Here is a 21,502-nt window from a genome sequence, read left to right as displayed (position 1 = left end):
TGGAATAAATTAGCGAGCACTTCCAGAGCTACATCCGTTTTTTGAACCATCTCAATTGGAATTCTGTTGATTCCTGGAGCGTTATTTTTCGTCAGTGCCTTCAGGGCAGCTTGGACTTCTTCCTTCAGTACCATTGGTTCCTAATCAGATGCTACCTCCTGAAATGGTTGAACGTTGACCAATTCTTTTTGGTATAGAGTGGTTACTAGGAGTAAATGGAGGTTTGTCTAAAGACGGCAGTGATTTGGATATGTTTAAAAAATAATGGAAAGGAGTCAGTAAAGACAAAGGAAGAGGATAAAGTGCAGAAGCAAGAACTTCAGAGAAAGCAGAAAAGAATGGGATTCCAGCACTTAAACACCAGATAAATGAATGAATGAATAAGTGCATGCATGAAAGAAGTTGGTCACTGTTTTGAAAGTGGGAAGGAAAAGTTGAAAAGTAGGGTTCCCCAGGTGTTGAAAGCAGAGCAAATTAATGAGGAAGATAAATGAGGCAGAAGCCCAGTACTGGCAACCCAGCCCTCAGTTCAAGAGTCAGGGAAGGGGCACTGGCTGACTGACATCATCAAGGCGGAGGAGCACTCCCATCCCTACTTCTCCAAATCCAGATAGAAGGCCTCACAATGTGCAAAGGAGAAACTGAGAAAAAGAGGGAAAGGAGTGGGTCAGGTAAAGTGGAAGCCCAAGGGTGGGTTTCAAAGCACTGGCAAGGTGGCAGGGAAAGCCACCCATCTGTATGAGACTTAATAAAACCAAAAAAACCCATTGCTGTCCAGTTGATTTCGACTCATAAACCAAAAAAAAAAAAAAACCCATTGTGGTCAAGTCCAACTCATAATGACCCTGTAGGCTGGGATAGAAATGCCCCATATAGTTTCCAAGGAGCACCTGGTGGATTCAAACTGCCAACACTTTGGTTAGCAGCCGTAGCCCTTAACCACTGCGCCAACAGGATTTCTACTCATAGTGACCCTATATTAGAGGCAGTCGATTCCTGCCTGGGAGGAACTGACATCAGCTCCCGCCCCATCCCCATATGCTCTCGTAGCATCCCATATTACCTCTCCAGAGTCCCTGATCCAATTATAATTAATCAATTTATTGTGTCATTTGTTAAGGTCTTGTTCCCCCTCTCTTTCCTCTAGTGCCTAATGCTGTTCTTTGCACACAGGAGATGCTCAGTAAGTTCTTATTAAGAGCATGAATGAATGAACCCACACACTAAAGTAGGACCTCGCCCAACAAGTTTATGTGCAGGAGATCAATAACATTAAGGCTTCTCAGCTCCAAACACACAGTCCTGCAGTAGGAGGGTATTTCCACCTCTGCCTCTAACTCCCACCTCCTCTGTGTTTCCCCCAGACACTTTCTATTTCTCTCTGATTTGATCTTACTATTTCTCTGACTTTGTCTCTCTGAGTCTGCACAGGAAGCATGCAGCTTTAGGTCTGAGGTGATCAGTAATGGAAACATTGGTGCCTATGAAAATTTAAGGCAGGGTCATGAACTCTTTTTATCTTTGTCATTACCTCTTGTCTCTTTTTCTGTGTTTCTGTCTTGGACCTGATAAAGGATTCTTTCTCCTCTTCTTCTTGTGTCCAGCTCAAGACTCCTTCCACCACCCAGGACCAGCTCTCTCAGCCCCTGGATCTTCTAATGGGCCCCCCAAGGTACATAAAAGAAAATCACCAAGGTAGGCCATCTCCTCTGATTTCCTGCCTGGCTGGCCACACAGTGCTGCTGACCACATCCTCTCTCACCTTATTCATATACTTCCTCTCCAGACACACCGCCCAGGAGTTCCCAGCCCCCAAAGTCTACCACTGACCCCCAACCAACCTCTCTGCTTCACCCTCTTCTCTCACGCCTCAATTCCTGTCATACTCCTCTGACACTGCTCTTAGAACCATGTCCCTCTGCCCTGAGACGGCCAGTGCTGTCCCTTTCTGGATCTCTAATGCCCCTTTTTCTCACAGGTGACAGTGCTGACCACAATGCTGTCGGGCAGGTGGTGGCAAAGTACCTGGGGGAGCCTAGGGCTAGGACCCCAAGGTCCTTCTCAGGGATCCCAGCTCTGCGCTCTTTATGCCTTCACTTACACTGGGGCAGATGGCCAGCAGGTGTCTCTGGCTGAAGGTGACAGGTTCCTCCTGCTTCGAAAGACCAACTCAGCCTGGTGGCTGGCAAGGCGCTTAGGAGCACCCTCCAACTCTCAACCCATCTTTGTCCCAGCTGCCTATGTGACAGAGGAATCTATACCTTCTCAGAGCCCAACTACCATCACCCTCAGCCAATCCTGCTGGACTCCTGGTGAGTAGACCTCACCCATCACCTTCCTATCTCCCTTGCTTCTGGGAATCATTGAAAGCATTCTCTCCCTCAAGCTTCTGCTTATCCCCTTCTCTTATTTCCCTGTGATCAGCTTAGCCCTCATCCCTGTCCTGGAGTCTCCATCCCACTGCATCCTAATCCAAGTTTTCCAAGTTTCATGGCATTTCCCACAGCCTCCCTCTGTTTTATCTTCCCAGTGGGCCCTCAGGATGGGGGACCCAGACAAAGTCATGCTTCTGATTACCTGTCCCCCTCCCCCCACTTCTCTGTCCCAGGATCAAATTTGTTTCATGGCTCTCTGGAAGAGCTGCACCTGCCTCAGGCACCTCTAGGCAAAGTCCAGGCTATGTCTGAGGAGCCTCCTCCTCTTCCCCCCAAAATCTGTAGAAGTGTTAGTGTTTCCAATTTGAGGACCAGCCTCCTGAAGCCCCTTCAGGAAGGACCAAGTGGAAGGTCCCTTTCCCAGGGAGACTTGCTGACAGAGGCCATTGACAACATGGTAAGTCACAGTTCTTTTCTAAGGATGGTTGGTCAACAGATATTTACTGTTGGGCCCTGTTTTAGACACAATAGTGAACAAGACAGACAGAATCCCTGCCCTTAAAAGATTCCCAGAGATAGACAAACACATAACCGAATAAGCGCAATAACTCTTGGAACTGATAAGTGCTACAAAGAAGAGTAAATGAGATGGAGAGTGACTAAGGTGGTCTAGGAAGGCATCTCTGAAGAGGTGACATTCACCTTAAATCTGAATAAGGAAAAAGAGGCATCCATAAGGCCATCTAGATGGAAGGGACAGCAAAGACCCCAGAGGACATGGAGCTTGGCAAGATAGAGGGACTGAAAGAAGGCCAACCCTGCTGTGTTTTCTCTCTCTCTTCCTCCCGACTCCCAGCCCAGAAGCAGGGTTTTTCCTGTGTCTTGTCTTCCCAGCTCTGGTCCCCAGTTAGTCCCCTCAGGAGGCTCCCTGCTCTTCCCTAAGACTCATCCCCTCCCCTCTGTCTGTCTTACTAGTGGATGAAAAATGGCTCCCGCAAGCTCTCTCCCCTAGCTGGGGTCTTTGACCTCTCCAGTCTCCTTTCACCTTGCAGGATGTGAGGGTGGGGCGCTCCCCTCAACCCTCCCCCACATAAAAAGTCTGTTCCCCTTTCCTGTGGCCCTGGGGTGGGGGCGGGGCAGGGGAGGAGGGAAGTTGGAAACAGGAAGTGAGGAGAAAAGCAAAGAAGACTGTGAGGAAGAGAATTAAAAAAAAAAGGCTGGGGACTGGGGTTTCTCCTCTAGTACCTGGGTCACCCCAGCCTGGAGCCGGTGGTGAGAAAATGGTGGGGGAGAGGGCAGGAAGAGGTGATTAGGCGGAGAGATGATTGCGTAGGGGCACAGGCAGGGTAATCACCTCTTTCTTCCCCTTTCCTGGCAGGCAGAACCCCAGCCCCTCATGTCAGAGCCCCCCGTGTACTGTAACCTGGTGGACCTTCGCCGCTGTCCCCGGTCCCCTCCCCCAGGTCCCGTATGCCCTCCCCTGCAAAGGCTGGACGCCTGGGAGCAGCACCTGGACCCCAGCTCTGGACGCTGCTTCTACATAAATTCGGTGACTGGCTGCAAGTCCTGGAAGCCCCCTCGCCGCACTCGCTCCCGAGAGATGGTGAGACCTTCCCTCCTGTTTATTCGATTGTCCTCTCAACCTCCTCCTTCCCCCTACGAGCCCCAAGGTAGTGTATTTTCTCTCTGGGATTCTCAGAAGGTCAGAAGAGTCAGAAAACCATGAGAAGGGTGTTGAGAACGGGTTGAGGTGGCATCTGGATGTAGCTTCCCTTCCCCCTCCCTCAACTCCAGAACCCTGGTTCCATGGAGGTGACAGAGGCCCTGAATAGGGACAACGGTGTCCTGCAACCTCAGGCAAAGGGCTCAGGATGTGACACAGAGAGACCAGAACTGCCTGACCCCCAGGTGAGATCCCTCCCACCTCCTGATCACATACAGGAAAAGCCAACATTTTATGACTTTCTTTTTTATGCAAGACTTTTTCATTACCTATCCTATCCTCTGCCTCTCACCCACATTCACACCCCTCTTTCCCCTACAGCCAGGGACTCTGAAGTTGAAGGTTCCTCCACCTGTTTCTCCAATCCCCTCCCCCAGGGCTCACCCCACCTCTGCCGTCAAACCTCCCAGTTGGACATGTCAGACCAGCCTCCAGCCTTGCAGCCCCCACGACCTCTGCCGCAGCTCCTGGAGGACCCTCACGTGAGTCTCCCATTTCCTTGTGAATGCCAAAATCCTCCATGTGCCATCCCCAATTCCTGCTCCTCCATAAGCATCTTCCTCTTTTTGAGGGCTCACTGGGTATCCTCTCTTACCCAGCCCACTAACTTTAAAGGCACTGGCTCTGGGAGACCCCCCTGGGGAACAGCCTTGGCTACTGTGGGGGTGTAGGGTGACATCTTGATACCTCCTTCACTTCCCAGGAGGTGGAAAAGTCGGGCCTGCTCAACATGACCAAGATCGCCCAAGGGGGACGCAAGCTCAGGTGAGGAGAACGTTGACCACAACAGGGGCCTAGGGCGGTTAGGTTGTTTAGGGTAGAAATGGTATTGGAAGCGTGCCCTCCCCTATGGCATTCTGGAATGACCTTTTCACTAGCATTACCGCCCCCGCAGGAAGAACTGGGGCCCATCTTGGGTGGTGTTAGCGGGTAACAGCCTAGTGTTCTACCGAGAGCCACCGCTGACTGCGCCTTCCTCGGGCTGGGTGAGTGTGAGAGAGGGGAGAGGAGGGGGGAGGCGGCAGGGATGCGGGCACAGTTTCTTCCAGCCTCAGGCCAATTGTGGGGATGGGAGGTGGTGGAAAGACATAAAGGAGTCACAGCCTCTCATCTCGTAACCCACCTAGTGGAGGGGTGGGGTGAGGGTGAAAGAAACAACGCGCTGCCTCAGCTTTCCCCCCAATTGCCAGGGGCCAGCCGGCAGCCGGCCTGAAAGCAGTGTGGACCTTCGCGGAGCAGCACTGTCCCACGGCCGCCACCTGTCCAGCCGACGCAACGTCCTGCACGTGAGCGCCTTCCAACGCATCCCCAAAGCTCACCTGACCCTAGGGAGCGCCCCCAGTAGTCCGCACGGATCTCCTTCTCCGGCTCCCTGCCTTCCCCCCCCCCCCCCCCGCTTTTTCTGCTCCTTCTCGCTGACTCAAACCTTTCCCCGCTGGCCCCTCAGATCCGCACGGTCCCTGGACATGAGTTCCTGCTGCAGTCGGACCATGAAACCGAGCTGCGAGCCTGGCACCGCGCGCTGCGGGCGGTCATCGACCGACTGGTTAGAAGATCGCACGACCGAGACGCGAAAGGGGCAGGGGTAGAGGGATGGGGGCAGGGACAACAGAATTCAGAGGGCGGGGATGGGGGGCAGCCAGGTCTGGGGTAGAGCCGTGGAATGGGGCTGGGATGGGAGCCCAGCAGCCCGTTGTGGTCTCCTTGCTTCAAGCTAGGGGTGCAGATTTCTCTCCTGTCTCCCTTCCTCCAACCTGGCCCGCCCCACCCGTCCCGGTCTAGGATCGAGAGAACCCCTTGGAGCTGCGTCTGTCCGGCTCGGGGCCGGCCGAATTGGGGGAGCTGAGTGCCGGGGAGGATGAGGAAGAAGAGGAGCCGGAGCCCTTGCTCAAGCCGCTGCTGCGGCTCAGCAGCCGTCGGAGCTCCAGTAAGGGGCTGGCCAGGGAGGCGGGGCCTGCAACCGCGTCTGGTGTCTGCTCTGCGAGGCAGCTGTTCTCAGGCCCTTATTCTACCTGACTCCTACAGGTCGGTGTCCGGAAGGAAGCGAGCAGAACCGCGTGCGGAGCAAACTAAAACGGCTTATTGCAAAGAGGCCGCCCTTGCAAAGTCTGCAGGAGCGGGGTCTGCTCCGAGGTGAGGTGGGGCTGCGCCAGCTGGCGCCCTGCTCCTACATGCTTGCTTTAGTGTTTTTGCAAGCCCATTTCATGAATTTGAAAACTCCAGCGAGGCTCAGAATAGAGCTCTCCAGAACTAAAACGCTGGTCTTCTGAGACCACTGCTTTTCCCACTACTTCAGGTGTCGCGGGGGGTGGGGAGGAGAGAGGGCGAACCTCCTCTCCCAGGCCTGGCACAGACAGCCAGAAGGCCAGCCTCACTTCGGAGTGAAGGCCTGTGCTGAGAACTTCCATGAGTGAAGCTGGCACTGGCTTCCCACCTCATTTTGTGTCTCTTCAGACCAGGTGTTCGGCTGCCAGCTGGAATCCCTGTGCCAGCGGGATGCGGACACTGTGCCCAGTTTTGTGCGGCTCTGCATTGCTGCTGTGGATAAGAGAGGTCATTTCTCTCAGAGATCCCAGAATCTCCCCTTCCGACAGGGCAAGGCCTAGAATTTCCCTCTCCTCCACCCGTCTTCCTACTGCCCCTTTTTTCTCCCCACTCCAAGATCCCCCGCTATCCCTCCCCCACACTTTAGAGCATGAGGCTTTATCTACTTCCTGCCGAATCTCCTAGGCCTAGATGTGGATGGCATTTACCGGGTGAGCGGGAACTTGGCAGTGGTCCAGAAACTTCGCTTTCTAGTAGACAGAGGTGAGAAGGCTTGTGAGCAAGTGGTGGTAGTAAGAACCTCATGCCTCAGAACCACAGGTGGGCTTGGAGTGAGGAGCTCACAGAAGAGGGAGGTCCTCTGACTGGGACTGCTTGCCTTAGCTCCTGATCTCTCCTCATACATGTTGCAGAGCGGGCGGTCACCTCCGATGGGAGATACTTGTTCCCAGAACAGCCAGGACAAGGTACTTAAATAATGAAAGGTCTCTCAGACCCTTGAAACTTCCCACACCTTCCTTGCTCCCTGTGGATTCCATGTCCTGTTCCTACGAGGATCGTCCCCATCCCCACTTCTGCTGTCTTGCCTCACCATGGGCCCTCCAGGCATTTCTGTGGTCTGCCTTGACTGAATCTTCTCTTGAACCCCTGATCTCTCCAACTCTGGGTTCCTCTGGCCCTTCATGAGCCCCCTGAATCCCCCCTGTATCTCTGCCCCCCTCCAGAAGGACGATTAGACTTGGACAGTGCTGAGTGGGATGACATTCATGTGGTCACTGGAGCCCTGAAGCTTTTTCTCAGGGAGCTGCCCCAGCCTCTGGTACCCCCACTGCTGCTGCCCCATTTCCGTGCTGCCCTTGGTAAGGGATCGGAGCTTTGGGCAACACCCTTGATGGGGTGGGGGGGTGTGAGTGGTGAAGAATGAGTTAGAAGTTCCCTCACACTCTTCTGTCCCATCCTGAGTACAGAGATGGAAAATATTTTCAACTCATGTGGCAACTCCAGTTGCTTATTTGTAAATGTTTAGAGTACTGGATAGAAAAGAATTCTGAAGCTGCACTTGAGCAGAATGGAAAAGAAAGCTGTGATTGAGTAAAGATGTCTTCCATAAGCATGGAAAAGGGTAATGAATTTCCCCACCCTGTCCTAGCACCTTCCCTAACCTCACTCTCATGCCCTTCCCGTTGCTCTCTCTCTAGCCCTCTTGGAATCAGAGCATCGTCTCTCCCAAATACAAGAATTAATAAGCTCAATGCCAAAGCCCAACCACGACACTCTTCGGTACCTCCTGGAGCATTTGTGCAGGTCAAGAAGACACAACATCTTTGTGCTGGGGGAGGGAGGAGTGGGACATGTTCAGTTGGGGCAAAGATGTCTTAGTTTCCTAGGGCTGCTGGAGTAGAAATACCACAAGTGGGTCCCTTTAATGAACAGAAATTTATTTTCTTATAATTTAGGAGGCTAGTAAGGAGCCCTGGTGGTGCAATGGTTAAGCACTCGACAGCTAACCAAAAGGTTGGCGGTTTGAACCCACCAGCCACTCTGTAGGAGAAAGATGCAGCAGTCCACTTTAATAAAGATTACAGCCTTGGAAGCCCTATGGGGCAGCTCTACTCTGTCCTGTAGGGTTACCATGAGTTGGAATCGACTCCATGGCTCCTAATAACAGCCATACAGGAGGCTAGAAGTCTGAATTTAAGGCACCGCCTCTAGGGGAAGGCTCTCTGTTGGCTCTGGGGGAAAATCCTTGTCTCAACTTTTCTAGCCCCCACGTTCCTTGGTAGTCTCCATGTGGCATCTGTCTGTCCCTCCATTTGTGCTTGCTTGTGTCTGTACCTGATTTGCCCTTTTTATATCTCAAAATGGATTAGGTTTAAGACTCTATACTGATACACCTCATTAATATAATAAAGAATACCCTATATATTCCCAAATGGGATTACATCCACAGGTATAGGGGTTAGGATTGCAACACATATTTTGTGGGGGCACAATTCAATTCATAACGGTAACAAGACACCTCAGTTTAGTGGGAAGGTCAAGATAACAGTCAACCTCTGTGTAGGGGACGTATTACTAGGATCAAAACCTTTGGATAGGTCAGAATCAAATGGGGAAATAGAGACCCAGACAAGCCCAGGGATGCTATGAGAGAAAATAAGGGAAATACTACCTCTCCCTTCCCTCTGCTTCTTTGCCTTCCATTGGGGCAGTGGTGATGGCTTGTTTGGCTGAGCTGGGCCAGGGCAATAAAAAAAAAAAAAAAAAGCTATTGCCACTGAGTTGATCCTGACTCATAGTGACAGTATAGGACAGAGTAAAACTGCCCCACAGGGTTTCCAAGAAATGGCTCGTGGATTCAAACTGCTGACCTTTTGGTTAGCAGCCGAGCTCTTAACCACTGCACCACTGGGGTTTCCTACTTGAATTAAAGCCTCCCAAATTGTGAGCAGGGAGGACCCTAGGGACAGTCTCTGGAGCTGGAAAGAACAGTTGTATCCTACGTATATCCCGAAGTTTTCTCCACTGGTCCCATTTCTATTCCCCTTGAGGTACTCTCCTTAGTTTCCTTCAGCCACCACATGGAGGGATCTCAGAGCGAATTGAACCCTTCCCTGCTTAAATCTTTAACCAGTTGCCATCAAGTCGATTCCTACTTTTGGTGACCCCATGTGTGTCAGAGTAAAACTGTACTTCATGGAGTTTTCAATGGCTGATTTTTTGGAAATAGATTTCCAGGCCTTTCTTCCAAGGTACCTCTGGGTAGACTCAAACTTTGGGTTAGCAGTCCAGCACATTAATTTATTTACTTCATGTGGTAAAACTGTTCCCTTACATCCTTTTCCTTTGGCCTTTGCCTGCAGGGTGATAGCGCACTCAGATAAGAACCGCATGACTCCTCACAACCTGGGAATTGTGTTTGGACCCACCCTATTTCGGCCAGAGCAGGAGACATCTGACCTAGCTGCCCATGCCCTCTACCCTGGGCAGCTAGTCCAGTTGATGCTCACGGAGTTCACCAGGCTTTTCCCTTGACTCAAGCAAGGAGCAGAAGGCAAAAAGCATTTCCAATGATCTCTGTTGGTTGCCCTTTGGGGAGCAGGTCCTGTTTTGAGGGTGTCCTTTTAAATCCTGTGTCTCCCAAATGACTGTGTCTTTGTGAGTCTGACCTGAGGGACTGAGATGGGGTAGGGGAGCTTCTTTAAAGAGAATACTTTCTTCTCTTCTAGTTCCCTATCATGACTCCTTCCCCAAGATTATACTTCAAACAGGGCTTTCTGATGCAGTTTATTATCAAGAAATAGTGTCATTATCAAATTTCTCCCCAAAATATATACAGACTATATACAGCCCCAGCCCATACCTGGCATCCTTGGGGCTTTTTATGCAGGGGACTATGGAGACTGCACAAGATCCCCCACTTCTCTGGGAGAATGGAAACCCCTTAGGAAATGAGGATCTGTGATAGATAACATTCCTCACACTTAGGCACTAGAGTTGAGGAATTGAGTCTCCCCAGGCAGGGATCCCAGTAAGACACTCATGTTGCCCACAGCCATGTTGGGAGGCCCAGAGGGAGGTGGGGTATGTTCAGAGCTGCCCCCCTGATCTTGGGATGGAGGACTCAGCCCCTGGGCCTCATCCAGAATAGCCACAAAGTCCAGCTGAGTGTTGTCAAGGTCAAGAGAATCCAGGGGGTTACACACCTGTCCTTCTGGAGGAGGGTATAAGGCAGGACCCACTCCCAGCCTGCCCACCTCAGGATGGCCACAGCTCGGGTTAGAGCCCCCTGCCTTGAGGGGCCCATAGCAAGTGGGCAATGGTGGGAGAAATCGGGGTGGTGCCGCTGCCCTATGGGGAGGCCTGTTTGCCCCCACCGCAAAATTTTCATGGCATTGTGAAGGGGTAGGATAGGACCCTGACTTGTGATGGGCTAAATTGGATGCAAAGCCAGGTCCATATGTAGCCATGGAGGCTTTGGCAGGGTTCGGGCTAACCTGAGAACCCCCTGGAAACTTGGGGCTCTGGTAGGGAGGTTCCTGGATGGGGAGCTCTCCCCTTCTGCCACCCTCCCACAGCAGCTCCTGTTGAGACTGAACGTAATTACACACAAGCTGAGCCTTGAGTTGTCCTGTGGAGTGAGGAGGGGAGTCAAAGTCCAGGCCAGGCCTGGGTTCTGAAGGAGAGTAATCAGGAGGTGGCTGGACATAGGGGACTGCTTGGGGATACTGGGGAGGGGGGGGCTGGGGGTAATGGGAGAATGGGGGCTCTGGGTGTGGGGGCCCCTCACTGGGGTGGGCATTGAGGCAGGGTGCCAGTCCTATAGAGTCAGAACCCACTGGGCACCCCTGTTCTGGCTTGACCTGCACTTGTCCATAATGTTCAAGTCGAGGACATTGTCTGTAGGCTCCACCTGAAGGCTTGGGGCCTGGGTATAGCCCCGAGTGGGAGGGGAACTCACTCCATGTTTCTGGGGTGGGGTCAGGATAGGAGACCTGTTGGGGGCAGGGGCTAGGGCTATAGTTGGTGGGTGGACCAGGCCCAAAAGGTAGGGATCCTGGACCCCTAGCTCCATAAGGCTCAACTGCTATTCCCTCCGGTCCCCGGTATCCCAGAGTGTCAGCAGGTGGGAAGTCCATATAGGGGTTCAGACCACTGCCCATCATTGAGGCCCCAACCTCTGGTTCTTCCTGTAGCCCTCTAGTATCCATGGTGACATTCTCAGTGATGCTGGGGGGCTGTGGTGAATAGACAGAGGTTGAGATGTGGGGATCAAAGTTCCGTCCTGCCCCTGCCACAGTGGGGGATGTGTGGACACAGCCCAGGCTCTTGAACCGTTGGACTCTGGCTGGAACAGGGCGATCAGCAGCCCGGGCTGGGTCACTGGCCCTCCGGGTGACCCCTGCATTGGGGTTGTATCCAGGATACTCCACTCGGCTTCTCCAAGGAGGTGCAGGAAGACGCCCCACCTGATCCAGGCTGGGTGCTGCAGTGGGTGGGGTACTGCCCCCCGTGGCCGAAGCATACCTTGCCCGGAACAGGTATTGCTGAGCAGGTGTGAGGCCAGGCAGCGAGGATGCCCCATTCTCTGGTGGGGAGCCAGGAGGGAAAGGGGAGGCCAGGGAGGAGCGGCGGCTGACAGTGTAGGCTGAGCTGATGCTGCTAGAGCTGCTGCTTCGGCGGTCAAGAGAGACCTGGGGGCCCAGACGGCGGGACACAGGGGTACCTGCAAATGAAAGGGAGAAAAGTCAGGGTGGTCACAGAGCCCCCGAATCTCACCATGTCTACCCATGAACAACCTTTTCCCAGAGTCCCAGGGACAGGCTCTGTAACCTTAACTACTCAACTGTGTCTTCTACTTTTCTCATGCCCGTTCTGCTTCTGATTCAGGGCCACTGTGAACAGTTGTACAGGTTGTACACTGCACAATCATAAGGGACAACATTCATATTATAGATTTTGTATGTTTGCATATTGCAACAAGTTTCTGATGGATGGAAAGGTGTTGTAAGGAAAGGGGACCTTTTTCTAATTGCACCTAGGTACCATATGGCAGCACTGAAGGGTGACCTGCTCCTCCCAACCTAAGAGCAGGTGGAATCTTAGCCCAGCAACAACCCCCCACGCCCAGGTCTCACCGATGTGAGTCAAACTGGGCAGTTTGAGGCCACGGGGCCCTATTGGGCGGAGCTGATGCAACTGGTCCAGCCTGAGATTCTCAAGGCGACGAAGGGTGGACAGACCAGTGCCAGCAAGGCAAGGCCCCTCATCCAAGCTGGACAGGTCCTCAGTGCTGCCCCCGGCATTGCCAGCCATTTCCACACCGCTGTCTGTATTGGCTGCACTGCCTGCTGGAGAGTGGTCACTGCTGCAGGATGACTGGGCCCCAGGGCTTGGCTGTGGCTTCTGTGGACGAAACAAGGGCTGAGGGCAGCACCCTTCCCTTCTTCCCACAGCTCCCTGAACTTGGTGGGAGGCTGGAACCTGTGTCCCAGTGGCTGCTGGGGCTGAGGGGAGGCTTTCAGCTGAAAAGAGGACTGAGCAGGTAAGAGATTGGAGTTACTGGAGAACAGATGTCTCATGAGAAAAGCCTAGACTGGAGCACAGATCACCTGGGCTCAAATTCCTGCTCTTAGTTTTATGACCTTTGGCAAGTTTTCTATTCCTCAGTTTCCTCATCTGAAAATGGGGAGAATAATAGTTCCTTTCTCATGAAGGTGTTGTGAGAAGTACCTGAAATAATGAATCTAAAAGGCTTAAAGCAATACTGCCTATGTTGTTGTTGTGTGCTGTCAAGTCAATTCAGACTCATAGCAACCCTACAGAACAGAGTAGAACTGCCCCAAACGGCTTCTAAGGCTGTAATCTTTACGGAAGCAGATTGCTAGCCCTTTTCTCCCACTGAGTGGCTGATGGGTTCGAACCACCGACCTTTCGCATATACTAAGTGCTATATAAGAAAGAGTTTGTTGAACCAACTAAGTAATTAAACTAAAATCCCTAGATTTGGGGTAGTCCAAGGAGCAACACTGAGACAAGAGGCTAGAAGACTGGCTATAGAAAGTGGTTTACTGAGTGGGGAATGGGTGGGCAGGGAGGATTTCAATGATGTCAACAAGGGACGCTGGGGTCTGGAGGAAAGGGGTTGCCTGAGCTGTCTCACCACGGCACCCTCTGGCACAGTCAGTCTGCTCTCCTCCCTGATGGGGCCTCCATCTCGCTCCCTTTTGGGCTCCACTGTGGCAAGGGACGGTGCCCGGGGCAGAGGGCCATCCCCTCGGTGCCGCTTGGTCACATGGGCATCAGGACCATGCACTGTCTTGACATGTTTTCGGAGCGAGCTGGGATCTGTGTAGCGTTTGGTGCAGCCAGGGAGCTTACACACATACGGCTTCTGTTGAGTGAAGAATGAAGACAGAAGGCAAGGGGATCAACGTGGAAGGATGCAGAAGCAGTGGGAGAAAGTGGTGGCCATGAGGCCATTGAGTGGGGGACAGGGCAGGTAAGGAAGGGACACACAGACCCCAAGGAAGCAATGAGGCTGGCCCACTGGGATGGGAATAAAAGGTGCAGGGATCAAGGTGAAGATTAAGAAAACTAAGCCTAGGCCTGGGAAAGATGAGGATGAATCCAGGACCGTGAGGTGTCATGAACTCAGAGGTTGAAGGGGCCAGGGGTCTCCTCTAAGTAGAATGAGTCTATTTTGGGTTAGCTCCTGGGCTGGCTGAAGGTAGGGGGAGGGGTGATAAGTGAGAATCCTTGGTTTCAGAAAGGTCTTCTCTGAATGAACTACGTAGGGAGGGAGGTGCTCCCGTCTGTGGAGTGGGTGCTGGGCTAGGGGATTTCTTATGGGAAAATCTCCCGGGCAGGTGGCTTTTCTAGTGGGGGAGGGTCTTAGGCAGGACACTCACTTCATTGGAGTGGGTTCGGTTCTGGTGCTTAGCTCGGTCGCTGGCATTGCTGAAGGCTTTGCTGCAGCCCTCGTGCTCACACATGTATGGCTTCTCACCCGTGTGCGACCTCAGGTGTGTCTTTAGGTTTTCGAGGCGGGAGTATGACTTCCGGCACCCTTCGAACTAGAGGAACACATGGGAGTCAAAGGATAGCTCTCAGACAGAAGGACATGGAAATTAGAGGAAACCCTAAATCTCAAAAGAGACTTATATCAGAGAATATAACTCAAGATGGGAGAGCACTGGGGGGCTTCAGGACAGTGCTCAAAATTAACAGACAAGGGCAAGCAAGAGCTGGAGGAACAGAAGCAACTGGAGGCACTTGGCCTGCGGGGACATGGAGCTGAGGCAGTAAGCATCTTCTGATCAAGCCTGCATGGGATCTTAGACTATCTTAGGATGACTGTGTCCTAGGACGTGGGCAAGGAGGAGGGTGTCTTATGTCTCTGATGCAAGTTCATCAGAGTAGGAAGCACAGTGCCTAGGGCCCACAATACTTTTAGGAACCCGTGAAAATATTTTAATTTCTTTTAAAATCAAGGGGGAAAAATGAAATTTTAGGTCATAGAAAACGTTTTAATATATATTAATATATTCTTCTTTGGACCAACACAGTCCTAAAATATTTTTTAATGTTTGTTTATAGAGGTAGGGGCCTAGGAAGGCAAAAGCGCCCTGGGTCCAGGAAAGGCCTTGCCTTGACAGGAAAACCCTGATTTAGGGAATGTCCCTGGCCTTGGGAAGTGGGTGCCTCACCGTGCACTTGTGTGGCTTCTCGCCTGTGTGTCTGCGCATGTGCACCACCAGCATGTACTGGGCTTTGAAGGGCCTCAGCTCCCTGGAGCAGCCTCCCCAGTGGCACACGAATTCCTTCCGCTCCCCATGGATGTGCTCGCTGTTGATGTGCTGGGGAACAAGACAGAAAAGGCTCTCCAAGGTTCCCCTATGCCCCTGAGGCCCAGAACAGACCTCCCCTCCACCCTTATTCTTTCTCTTCATTGTATTCTTCCACCTCATGGAGGAAGAGTGAGGAAGAACATTTTTTCCCACATCTCAGTACTTCCAGCCTTCTAAAGCTACAGCTACTGAGCTTCTGCCTATCCAACTGGGCATACAGCCACTGAACTCAGTATCATCTGACCTCCTGCTCTCAGCCTGATTCTAGATGTCCCACCCAGGATCTCCTACAGGCTTCAGCCAGCCATTCCAGCTACCACCTCATCCTGCCCAGCCCCTCCCTGCCCCACAGCTCACGTGCACCAGCTGTTCCTGGGAGTCAAATTCCTGGCTGCAGCCATCCCAGCGGCAGTCAGTCTCATACACAGATTCAGGCTCAGGCTTCTCCTCTCTCTCCAGGTCCTCCCGCCCATCCAGCATTCCCAGCAGGGGATCCTAAGGTGGGAGAGGCACTCCTAGGGTCACTTGGGTGACACCATTTGTTTTGCTCATGTCCCAGAGGTAAAAATCCCCTTCCTCCCTGTACCTGTGTGCCTGTGGAGTTGGGGCTGGACATATCACCTTCCAAGGGCTCCTCCGGGCACTTGCCAACCAGCATGTCCAGCTCAGACTTCAGCTTCCCCAAAGGAAGAGGTGAGGGTGATGAGGGTACAAGGAAGAAGCAACCCAGCTAGGTCTCCTTGCCGAGTGCTCCCACCCCCTGGGTTTGGTACAGATTTCTTTCTCACATTGCACTGGTGAATGCGATGGGTGAAAGGAGGGATCTCATTTGGAAGGGTCTGGTTCAACCCCAAGGAGTAAACTCCAGCACCCACACCCCTTTATTCTTCTGGTATGGAAAACTTTTATATCCCCTTTCCTTCCCTCACCTTTCCCCTGAAAAACCTACCACTTACCACCCTGAGCTGAGGGAAATCAGGTACAAATATGGGAGCTCTCACCTGGCAGGTTGGGAGGGGTCCCCGAGACTGAGGATGTGGCATTCCGCCCCGAGTGGGATCATGGGCACCACAGGGCTGGACCCCAAAGGAAGGCGAGTTCCCTTTTTGGTGATTCATCTGGGGTGGAAATCCCAGAGATGGGCTGAGAAGGAGGAGGGGAGGCAGTTACTTAGGACTCTCATCTCAGATCATCTCAGAAGTTCTTGGGCTATTTGGAGGGTTTCTGGAAGACTTGGTATGGGAAGTGGTTGAGGCAGTCCCTGGGAAGTACTGAGAAGGATTTCACTGCCCTTAAAATAATAAGGATTCAAATAGGGACAGGTGGTTTGGAGGGCTTGAAGCTTTTACTGGGGTTTGATAAGGTCTTTGAGGGACCTCTTAGCCCACGACTGCCTGCACCTCATGGTGCCGATAGAGAGGTGGCCATAGGACCCCCCTGGAGATGCGCAGCGAGAGTTGATGAAGGCCACGAGGGAACTGGGCGAGGTGCGGATAACTGTCTGTAGGTCCAGGCTGGCGTCCGACAGAGGTGAGATGGAGAGTGCCCGCTTCTTGGTCAACTTGACTGCACTCCGGGGAGGAGGAAAGAGCGGAGCTGGGGCAGGGGACAGGGGACATAGATATGCTAAAGGAGCATGTCTCTCCATGCACCCATCCCATGGGTCCTGACTCGGAAAAAAATGACACTTGACTCTGCTTTGCCCTGCCAACCCCATCTGTAACCTCCTAATCATGCTCTGACCCCTTGCTTGCTCCATCTCCCAGCGTTTCTTTCTCCAACTCCTCCCACTTTCTCCCACAGGACAAGTCCCAGAGTGACAGAGAGTGAAGGAGGTGATGCCTGAGGCCTCACCCTCGGTGCAGTTGTTGGTCTCTCTGGCTGACCCATAACTGTGGGGGCTGGACATGAGGTTGGCCTGGTGGCAGAAGGGCATGCCAGACAATCCTAGAAAAGAGAGACAGATGGAATGGGGGATGGAAATGGAGGACACCTAAGGCCTCACCTTGAAACCCCAAGGAAAGCCTGATCCCAGATTCCAAGCCCATATGATATGGGGGCCCAAATCTGTAAATGGAAAACTGGCATGGGGCAGGGGGTATGTCTGAGAGGGATCCCTGGTGAGGCACCCAGGTGAGGAGATCTGCCAAGTCTTCAAGGCCCAAGGATTGGTATATGCACTGACCTTCTGTCCCCATGCTGGGGGCCCCCTGATTGGGGAGGGGCCGGAGACAGCAGGGTTCGCCATAGCTACTGACTGGCGGTGGGGTCATCGAGTTGAACATGGTGTTTCAGAGAAGGGTGTGGGAATACTGCAGGAGGGGAAGGGATATCTGCAAGTTATAAAGCCAGGAGGGAAATGGGGGGGGGGGGCAGAAAACTATCTCAGGCACAGAACCCTGGGCAGAACTTCCCCTGTGTCCCTACCCTCTCCATGACATCTGCCCTGGGAAATCGAGTTAAAGAGAGCATCACTGGGGCAGAAGGCAGGGGAGAATATAAGCAGAAATGTCCCAAAGGGGCAGAAGCAGTCTTAGGGATCCTTGGGATTGGGTGGGGCTTTGCCTGGGTGGTCTCTATATGTGTGTGGGGGGTGGGGGGAGGAGTATTATGGACTGATTGTGCCTATATGGCAAACCCTGGTGGCTTGTGGTTCAGTGCTATGATTGCTAACTTAAAGGTCGGCAGTTCAAATCTGCCAGGCACTCCTGGGAAACTCTATGGGGCAGTTCTACCCTGTCCTATAGGGTCGCTATGAGTCAGAATCGACTGGACAGCAATGGGTTTAGTTTTTGGTTTGGTGCCTACATGAGCTTCAAGCGATTTTAATGCCATGGGACTTCTCCTTCTTCTGGCTCTGGCCATGGGCCAGCTTTAAGGAGTGGAATGGGGGAACTCATGTGGGTGTCTGACTTCAAGCACTGGGCTGCACAGCCACAGCCCCTTTCCTTCACTTGCCCTGCCCTGTGACAGCTGTCTACAATCTCTCCGGATCCAGCAGAGGGAGCCCTCGCCACAGGCCAGACAGAAGCTGGTGGGACGAGAAAGGCTCAAGGAACTGCCCCTTTTTTTCCCTCTTAGGAGAAAACTGTGTGTAGAAGGGGAGGTTTGTGAGGGGAGAAGGTTTGAGGGGAGCCTCGGGTCTGTTGTGTACAAGAGATGGAAGCCTGTGTTATTCTGGAGTGGTTTTGCATCTGGGCGCCTACCCTTGGTCTCTGCTCTGGGGCAACAAGAAAAGGGCAGTCAGGGAAGGCGTTGGGAGAATGAAAAAGCAGTCATCATCCTTTAGAAAGGCCTTGCGAGGGAGGATAGGGCGCCGCTGTCCGCTCTTCTCCTCAAACTCCAATTTAGACTCCACCCCAGGTCTTCCCGGGCTCCCAAGGCTGAGGGTGGGGTGGGGCGGGGTAGGGTGGAGAACGAACGGGAGCGGTCCGGCGGGCGCGGTGGGTGATCCCGGGATGCAGGGATTTAGGGTGAGGGCGGGGTAAAATGGGGCGCGGAACCCGGACCCCACCACCCAACCCAAGCTCCGCAGCCTGGGCCGTACCCTTCCTAACTCCTCCTTTTTCCAGCCGAGATCCGGATCCCGCATCCAAGACCTCCCAACTCGACCTTGGCACTATGCTGGGGGGGGGGCACAGCTGGCTGGCAGCTGGATGGGGGGACACTATTCCCTCCTCCTTCCTCCATGACTCACCCAGGGGAAGGAGGCGGGGTCGCAAAAGACCCCCTCAACACTAAAGAGATTCCCCCAAAGTGCCTATTCCGTCATCTTCCTGCCCCACTGCCCAGCCACCCAGGACCGCGATGGAAATGGGGCGACATCCCTCCTCGCCCACGCGTGCCACAGCCCACCCACATTTCCCTTCACACTAATGAAAGGAAAATTTCGCCAACTTTTCCAGCTTCAACAAAGTTTTTTTGGGGTATGGGTGAGAGTTCAAGATGGGGCAGGAAGCTCTAGGGTTCCCCGGCCGGAGCCGTGAATCATCTTAAATGTCTCCCTATTTTCCAGAGTCCCCATTGCAACCCCGCTCCTCAACTCCCAAGAGTCGGCCCCGCCCCCTTCTCCCGGTCCCGCCTTCCCCGCCCCCGTGCCTCTTCGGCCCACCCAAGTCGCCGCCGCAGGCTCTGGCTGCAGTCGGCTCCGCTTCCCCCGCCCGCCCCGGGAGCCCAGTCAAGCGAGCCGTAGTGGAGGGGGGGTGAGGGGCGGGACGCATTCTTCCCTCCTCCCCTCCGTGCATCCATAAAGCAGGCAGTGGCGCCCTGGGGGACACTATTGGAGAGTGGGGGATTCCCAGGGCGGGTGGGAAATAAAGATAATCCAGAAAATATAGGGAGAGAAAATGATCGGGTAAATAAAATAAGGTGTATATGGGGGGAGGGGCCAGGACACCGTAGGTTCCCGGGTATCCCAGCCGGTTTCCCAAGGGTTAATCCCGTCCAGACCCCCGGGAACCCCCTAGTGACGTCAAAGGCGGGGTCTGAGCGCCGGGCGGGGATGCCAGAGAGATAATGGGGGGGTCTCTGGACCCCGCCCCCTAGGGAAAAACCACCTTAATTCTCCCTCGGGAATTCGCCCCTCCTTCTCCTTCTACTGGGGCCTAAAGACCAATCTTATGAAGACCTCAGTTCTCCAGCCCCCTAAAACCCTCAGTACCCAGTCTCTACGGGGTCCCCCTCCCATAATCCTGTCCCCAATGCTAGCTGCCCATTGCGGATTGTTTCGGGGTCATGGGGCCTGAAAGAGGCTTCAGAGGCGGGGAGCAAGGGCAGGCAGGGTGGTCTGAGCCAGAGGAGGGGCCTCGGTCCCCAGCTCCCGTTTGAGGAGGGGGAGGGCAACCGGGATGCGCAGGCTGGCAATGGCCGGTGGTCCCGCCCAGCCCCAGTAGGGGTCTCCCTGCGGCTGGCCCTAGCTGCCCTGGTGGTCTTGAGTTCAGAGGGTCAAGCCAAGGTCTCCCCACCTCCTCTTTGGCGCCCTACCTACATCCCTTGGGACTCAGGAGTCCAAATTCCCTGAGGAGCCTTTCTACGGCCTCGATTAGACACTGGGCAGCCCTTCCAAACTCCTTTCCCCAAAAACACATGCACTCACGGGCACATCTGTCACAAGACAGGTCAGAGGTTCAAGCCCAGCCGCCCCTCAGTGGTTTTATCGTCTCACCACACACACACACACACACACACACACCCATCCCCATCCCACCTAGGGCTCCCTCCTTCGCGGTTCCCTCCTTTCAGAAACATCGACGTTTTTCTGCCTGGCTCTCAGACACACACCTGGAGTTCCCTCTCTACCAAGCAGAACTCCAACTAGCCGTCCCTCTAGCCTCTTCTTCTCAACTCCGGAAAGTGAGATGTTTCTAATATATGGGAGAGTAGGAGGCAGACAAAGAGACCCACAATTGCCTGAGACAGAGACACAGACTACCAGACTCAGAAGAAGAAGGAGGAGGAATAAGAGATACAGAGAAAGATATAGAGCTACAAATTAAAAATTCCTCCCAAGTTTCTAATTTCTTACCCCAGGCTCTTCCACCCCCATTTTGCCCCTATGCCCAGGTCTCCTTCTTGGCTGGCTGAGTCCCTCAGAAGCAGGGCATCCCCTCAGGCCCCTTCCCCCACCGCTCCCAGGTGGTCCCCCGCCTACCCCCCTTCTCACCTCTGTCTGGGCGCTGGGCTTGGGATGCGCGGTCCAGGGCTGGAGTCTGGGCTGGGGGGTGTAAGGTGGGGGGGGCGGACGGGGCCACGGCGGCGCAGCCTCAGTGCCACCCCACCCCCCCCAACCTGGTCCCCAGCCCTCCAGCCGGCCCAGCCCGCCGGGCCGCGAGCCGGGACCACCCGCGAGAAGCGCAAACTTTTTTTTCTTTTTGCAAAAACTTTCTCGCTCTAGCCTCTGGCGCGCCGCCGCTCTTCCCGCTCGCCCCTCACCTCCCTCCTGTTTCCCTCCCTCTTGCCGTTCTTGAGGATGAGGCGAGGTGGCTGCAGGGGAGAGAGGGGGTGCCGGGCTTATTGCACCCCCAGGACCCCCAGGATCCTCCCCCTCCCTTGAGGGACCCTATACTGCCTCCCGCCCCCCCCCCTCGCCGAACACGCTGCTGTCGGTAGGCAGTAAATCCCGGCCTGGATCCTGGATCGGCTGCCCACGAAGAGGCCCTAAACCCCAGCCAGAAAAACAGATTGGGAAATAACATTGGGAGAGGGGGAAGGCGACGAAAAAGTTCATCTTAGAAAATATTAGAGATAGGATTGTCGACTTTGATTGATGCTAACGCAGCATTCTCTCTCCCTGAGGTTAATCGGCTGGCTTCGTCCTTTGGATGGAACTTGGATGGGTTCAGACAGAGCTGGGGTTTGGGGGAGACGGGTTGAAGGGCTGGGGGCCCTAGGTGGAAGGTGTCTACGGAGCATAAAAGAGAGAAGCAGCGGCTGAGGCCTGAGTACAGGGTATGCGTTCACAGGTCACCTAAGGGGTCCTGGGCCTGAATCGCTGTTCCCCGAGAAGCACT

At 53.8% G+C, this 21,502-nt stretch overlaps 2 protein-coding genes across 5 annotated transcripts; one reads left to right on the top strand and one right to left on the bottom strand.

Annotated features, from left to right (window-relative positions):
* Positions 1–1,865: 1,865 nt before the first annotated feature.
* Positions 1,866–9,887, top strand: ARHGAP9 (Rho GTPase activating protein 9). Of its 3 annotated transcripts, XM_049883671.1 has the most exons (17): positions 1,866–2,312; positions 2,609–2,832; positions 3,754–3,978; positions 4,170–4,283; positions 4,476–4,580; positions 4,802–4,863; positions 4,994–5,084; positions 5,289–5,384; positions 5,546–5,644; positions 5,881–6,025; positions 6,124–6,231; positions 6,553–6,651; positions 6,829–6,906; positions 7,056–7,109; positions 7,368–7,502; positions 7,842–7,947; positions 9,507–9,887. In XM_049883671.1, the coding sequence occupies exons 1-17, from the start codon at positions 1,997–1,999 to the stop codon at positions 9,676–9,678; spliced, it is 2,229 nt and encodes a 742-aa protein (XP_049739628.1). In that variant the 5' UTR covers positions 1,866–1,996; the 3' UTR covers positions 9,679–9,887. The 3 variants fall into 3 exon arrangements, with proteins under 3 accessions (XP_049739628.1, XP_049739630.1, XP_049739629.1); XM_049883673.1 differs by lacking the exons at positions 1,866–2,312; positions 2,609–2,832 and adding an exon at positions 3,558–3,647; XM_049883672.1 differs by lacking the exons at positions 1,866–2,312; positions 2,609–2,832 and adding an exon at positions 3,569–3,658.
* On the bottom strand, positions 9,872–20,816 carry GLI1 (GLI family zinc finger 1). Of its 2 annotated transcripts, XM_049883669.1 has the most exons (12): positions 20,656–20,816; positions 17,179–17,305; positions 16,848–16,940; positions 16,394–16,589; positions 15,995–16,136; positions 15,580–15,669; positions 15,351–15,488; positions 14,853–15,002; positions 14,055–14,219; positions 13,307–13,537; positions 12,282–12,549; positions 9,872–11,869 (listed from the first exon to the last, which is right to left on the bottom strand). In XM_049883669.1, exons 2-12 carry the CDS (start codon positions 17,276–17,278, stop codon positions 10,128–10,130), a joined length of 3,315 nt encoding a protein of 1,104 aa, XP_049739626.1. In that variant the 5' UTR covers positions 17,279–17,305; positions 20,656–20,816; the 3' UTR covers positions 9,872–10,127. The 2 variants fall into 2 exon arrangements, with proteins under 2 accessions (XP_049739626.1, XP_049739627.1); XM_049883670.1 differs by lacking the exon at positions 17,179–17,305.
* Positions 20,817–21,502: the final 686 nt, after the last annotated feature.

This window comes from Elephas maximus, chromosome 4, assembly GCF_024166365.1.
Source record: "Elephas maximus indicus isolate mEleMax1 chromosome 4, mEleMax1 primary haplotype, whole genome shotgun sequence".
Lineage (NCBI taxonomy): Eukaryota > Metazoa > Chordata > Mammalia > Proboscidea > Elephantidae > Elephas > Elephas maximus.
This window is presented reverse-complemented; position numbering and strand designations above follow the sequence as displayed.